Here is a 5,082-nt window from a genome sequence, read left to right as displayed (position 1 = left end):
AAAGAGTATACATGGTTGTTTCAAGGTGAGCCAAGGGTAAGAAAGAAATGGTGGAAGCCCATAACCCTCTAAATCCTAAACTCTGGACTTCTAACCATGTTACATTACTATAGGCTGGTTATCTTGTGAAGTTGCAGCATTTAAAACTCCCTGACCTTAGTTCTCAGAGGTTGGGACATCTCCCACCGTTCCTCAACGTTCGATAAAGACAGGCTCCCATTGTACAAACTTGTCTTATTTACTTTATTTATATCCCACCTTTCACTTTAGTGGGGACCCAAAGTGACTGACGTTGATTTCCTCTCCTCCATTTTATCCTGGCGAAGATGGCCAAAGAGGAGAGCTTCTTCCTCATGTCCTGATACTTTATAGTCTCCCCTTGGGAATCCATCCCCACCTGTGGTCATCTTCCTAACCAAGAGGAAGAAAACTCTATACCCATTAGGCTTTCTGTTAGGTGTGACAACCTAGCAGGTGGGGAGACCCCTTTGACTCTCTCCAGCCTGAGCTGTTTGCTTCTCTCAGCACAAAAGCGCTTGGGGAATGGCAACTTCTTTTTCTCCTTAAGAAGAAGAGTTGGTTTTTATATGCTGACTTTCTCTACCACTTAAGGGAGACTCAAACCGGCTTACAATCACTTTCCCTTCCCCTCCCCACAACAGACACCCTGTGAGGTAGGTGGGGGTGAGAGAGCTCTTAATAGAACTGTGACTAGCCCAAGGTCACCCAGCTGGCTTCGTGTGTAGGAGTGGGGAAACAAATCCAGTTCACCAGACTAGCCTCCATCGCTCATGTGGAGGAGTTGGAAATCGAACCTGATTCTCCAGATCAGACTCCGCCGCTCCAAACCACCTTTCTTAACCACCACTTACCAGCTGCGAATGTGCAGCCAAGCTCCAGCACATACACAGAGTGCAGTCCCAACTACTGGAATATTGATATGATTTCTGGGGAGGGGGAGGCATTTCTCCACAGGCTGCAGAAGAGGCAGTGAGCAAATGGAGGCAGGGAAAAAGAGCCTTCCCCCACCCCCTGCAAATCCCCTTTCAGAATCAGAGCCTGAATCCCAAAGCTTTGCGCTGAAATATCCCAAAGACCCGTCGCCGGATCTCCTTGGTCTTCACGCTGTATATCACCGGGTTGAGCACAGGAGGCAGGAGGAAGTGGAGGTAGGACAGAAGAAGGTAGATCTGGGGGGGCAATTTCTTCCCAAACCGGTGGACCATAGAGAGGCTCATCAGGGGGGTGTAGAAGAGGAGGACGGCGCAGATGTGGGAGACGCAGGTGTTGAGGGCCTTGAGGCGCTCCTTCCAGGTGGCGATGCTCAGCACAGTCTTGAGGATCATGGCGTACGAAAGGAGGATGAGGACAGAGTCCAGCCCGAGTGTGGAAAGCAGCACAAAAAGGCCGTAAGCACTGTTGATGCGTGTGTCCACACAGGCCAGCCTGAGGACGTCTGGATGAAGGCAGTAGGAATGAGACAGCATCTCTGCCCCGCAGTACCTGAGCCCCCTCAGCATGAAGGGCAGAGGAAGATGGAGGCTGATGCTTCGGAAGACAATGGCCACACCCATCTTGGCTACCGTCGACCTGGTCAAGATGGAGGCATATCTCAGAGGGTTCCAGATGGCCACAAAGCGGTCAAAGGCCATGGCCAACAGCACAGCCGACTCAATGACCGAGAAAGTGTGGATGGAGAAGAGCTGGCTGAAGCAGGCCTCGGCCCTGACAGCTCTGGAACGAAGCAGGAAGACGCTCATCATGGAAGGCAGAGTGGATGCCGAGAGGCCCAGGTCGGCCAGGGCCAGCATGCACAAGAACAGGTACATGGGCGCATGGAGGCCCCGCTCGGCCCAGATCACGGCCAGAATGGTGCCGTTCCCGAGAAAGGAGACGAGGTACATGGAGCCCAGCGGGATGGCCAGCCAGCCGTTTCCGGAGCCCAGTCCTGGGATGTCCATCAGAATGAAGAGCAGCGGTCTGTCTTCCGTCTGGTTGGAGATCGCCATGCTGCATACGTGATCCCTGGATGTATGAAAATGCCTCTTAAAAGACCATGCAGACCCCCAAAGAAATTCCTCTCCCCCTGTCTCTAAAGCAGGCCTCTCTGCCCCAGACTTCCCCCTCTGTTTGAGCAAAGAGACAGGGCACAGCAAAGCGCTCCAGATGTTCTGACCCACTGATCCAAGCTACAGCCCCACCTAATCTTCCTGAGTTCTGCAGCATCTGCTCTCCCCGATCGTAAGGAATTCGACTAGGTTAGACCAGCAGTTTCTTCCATTTGCAAGAGCTCATGGAGACACACACAAACACAATCTCAAGGTGATTTTTCATGAGATGTCTGCAGTTCTGGCCTCCATTAGTAGATGGAATCCAGTGAGATTTGAGTCCAGGAGTATCTTAGAGACCAACAAGAATTGGGGGCATAAGCTTTCAAGAGTCCGCGCTCCCTTCGTCAGGAACAAAGGAATGGAGATCTCTGGTTCCTTTTATCTCAGTCAGAAGATGGGAGGGGTGTTGAAAAGAATGCTTGTAAAGGGGTGCAAAGGTACAACAAAGAAGTAGGTTTTTAAACCTCACTTTTCTCTACCTTAAGGAGACTCAAACTGGCTTACAATCACCTTCCCTTCCCTACAATAGTCACCTTGTGAGGTAGGTGGGGCTGAGAGAATTCAGAGAGTGCTGTGACTAGCCCAAGGTCATCCACCTGGCTTCATGTGGAGGAATGAGGAATCAAACCTGTTTCTCCAGATTAGAGTCCACTGCTCTTAACCACTACACCACCCTGGCTTGTAATGTAAAGAATGCTTGTAAAGGATGCAAAGGCACAATGAAGGGGAAAAGAGTAGGTTTTTAAACCCTGATTTTGTCTACCTTAAGGAGTCTCAAAGCAGCTTACAATCACCTTCCCTTCCCCTCCTCACACCAGGCACCTTGTGAGATAGGTGGGTAGGTATGTGCCTATTGTAATCAGCTTGCTTAGAGCTGAGCAGAGGGGGCTGCTTGGCGGGGGGGGCGATATCATGTGGCTAGAGATACAGAACTGGAAAATAATGCATACACCCAGGAACAGAAATGGAGTTGCCTTATACTGAATCAGACTCTGGTCCATCAATATCAGTCTTGTCTGCTCAGACCGGCAGTGGCTCTCCGGGGCCTCAGGCAGAGGTCTTCCACATCTCCTCCTGCCTGTCCCTTTAACTGGAGATGCCGGTGATTGAACCTGGGACCCTCTGCATGCCAAGCAGAGGCTCTACCACTGAGACAGAGTACACTATAAATTGCCTAAGGCAACATATCCTATAAAGAATGTACAAAGGGGAAAGGCAAAGGTAGAAGACAATGCAGTAAAAGCAAGATGATAACTGCAGTAATCACTGCTGTGGATGGCAATCCTATTCCCTTGCAAAAGCGCCCTCCTGAGAGGCTCGACTGTATAGAAATGCCCCACTAAAGATTTCTGTTTTGCTAGTTCATTTGATTGCTGAGTAAGCCAAACAGTTTGTCCACTGCTGGGACAACTATTAGCAGGGGTCCCACAAGGACTTGTGGAGAGCATCTCCCTTTTCTCCCCCGCCTCCCCCCCACTATTTCCTCTTTCCTTCCTCCTGTCAGCCCCATAGCCTCACTTTCCCCTGCTTTCTTCTCTCTGATTCCTCAGGACTGCCCTGACGGTACCACCAGCTTGTGGGCGTCCCGTCTGGAACCAGCTCCACAGGCTTTCGCGCTCTCGCCTTCAGCACTCACCCAGCTCCCTCAGGCCGGCCGTCTCACCACATGCACCTCCGTCCTGATGAGGAATCCCTGCAAGACTGGGGGAACTTGCTCACGCAGAAGCAACCAAGAAATCTCCTGACTAAGTCCCAGTTTGGACTTACCTAAATCCAGACCATTTGAAAAACACGGAAAGCGCACACACACCCGAGTTGCAGCAGCTGGAAGGTTTTCAGCCCCTCTGGAAGCTTCTGTGTAAAGCTGGCAAGACTGCCACCCAGCTTGATTCTTGGGCACCCCCTCCTTAGCTCCCAAGGAGCTCTCTGGCTGGTACCCAACAGTCACCCAGCAAGACGACCCCCCCCCCCGCCGGGTCCTGGTTCCCCCCACCCCCAGAGCTGGAAACCCTGCACTGATGCTAAGCCATGCTGGTGAAGGGAGCTCCTGGCCTCCAACAGTTACAAGGGTTATAAGCAGCACTGTCAGGCCCCAGGAGGGAAGAGCAGCCAGAATGAGCTGGGGAGAGAGCGCCCAGCGCCCACGTGCTTCATAACTCTTGCACTGCCATTGATGAACAGGTTGAAAAGCACCGGTTCCAACACAGATCCCTGAGGCACCCCACTGCTCACATCCTGCCATTGGGAGAACTGATCATTGATTCCTACTCTCTGCTTCCTATTTTTCAGCCAGCTCTCAATCCATAAGAGGACTTGTCCTCTTATCCCATGACTATGAAATTTGCTTTCAGTGTTTGGTGGGGGACTTTGTCAAAAGCTTTTTGGAAATCCAAATACACAATATCCACAGGCTCATTCCTGTCCACATGCTTATTGACACTATCAAAAAACTCTAATAGGTTAGTGAGACAGGACCTACCCTTACAGAAGCCATGTTGGGTTTTGCCCAGCAGACCTTGCCCTTCTATATGCTTGACAATTCTATCTTTAATCATGCTTTCCACTAATTTGCCCGGAACAGACGTTAAGCTAACTAGCCTGAAATTTCCTGGGTCTCCCCTGGAACCTTTTTTATAAATAGGTGTTACATTGGCCATTCTCCAGTCCTCTGGTACAGAGGCTGATCGAAGGGACATATTACATATATTTGTTAGAAGTTCAGCAATTTCCCATCTGAGTTCTTGAAGAACTCTAGGATGAATACCGTCTGGTCCCTGTGACTTGTTAGTTTGCAGTTTGTCTAGACATTCTAGGACTTCCTGCCTTGTTACCACTATTTGCCTCAGTTCCTCATTTTCCCCTCTCCAAAATTTCTGTTCAGGAGAAGGAATCTGCCCTGTATCTTCAACAGTGAAGACAGATGAGAAGAATTCATTTAGTTTTTCAGCTATCGCTTTATCCTCCCTTAGAG

The 5,082-nt window shown here is 50.4% G+C and overlaps 1 protein-coding gene across 1 annotated transcript; it reads right to left on the bottom strand.

Moving 5' to 3' along the window:
• Positions 1–1,052: 1,052 nt before the first annotated feature.
• On the bottom strand, positions 1,053–2,009 carry LOC130485560 (olfactory receptor 51G2-like). The gene has a single exon (XM_056858776.1). The coding sequence runs from the start codon at positions 2,007–2,009 to the stop codon at positions 1,053–1,055; it is 957 nt and encodes a 318-aa protein (XP_056714754.1).
• Between the last annotated feature and the right edge of the window lie 3,073 nt (positions 2,010–5,082).

The sequence above is a fragment of the Euleptes europaea genome, chromosome 12, assembly GCF_029931775.1.
Source record: "Euleptes europaea isolate rEulEur1 chromosome 12, rEulEur1.hap1, whole genome shotgun sequence".
NCBI lineage: Eukaryota > Metazoa > Chordata > Lepidosauria > Squamata > Sphaerodactylidae > Euleptes > Euleptes europaea.
The sequence above is the reverse complement of the archived record's forward strand: the minus strand, read 5'-3'. Positions and strand labels throughout refer to the sequence as shown.

Bases quoted from the DNA above. Each gene is read 5' to 3' on its own strand.
- LOC130485560 (XM_056858776.1), bottom strand. From the start codon at position 2,009: ATGGCGATCTCCAACCAGACGGAAGACAGACCGCTGCTCTTCATTCTG.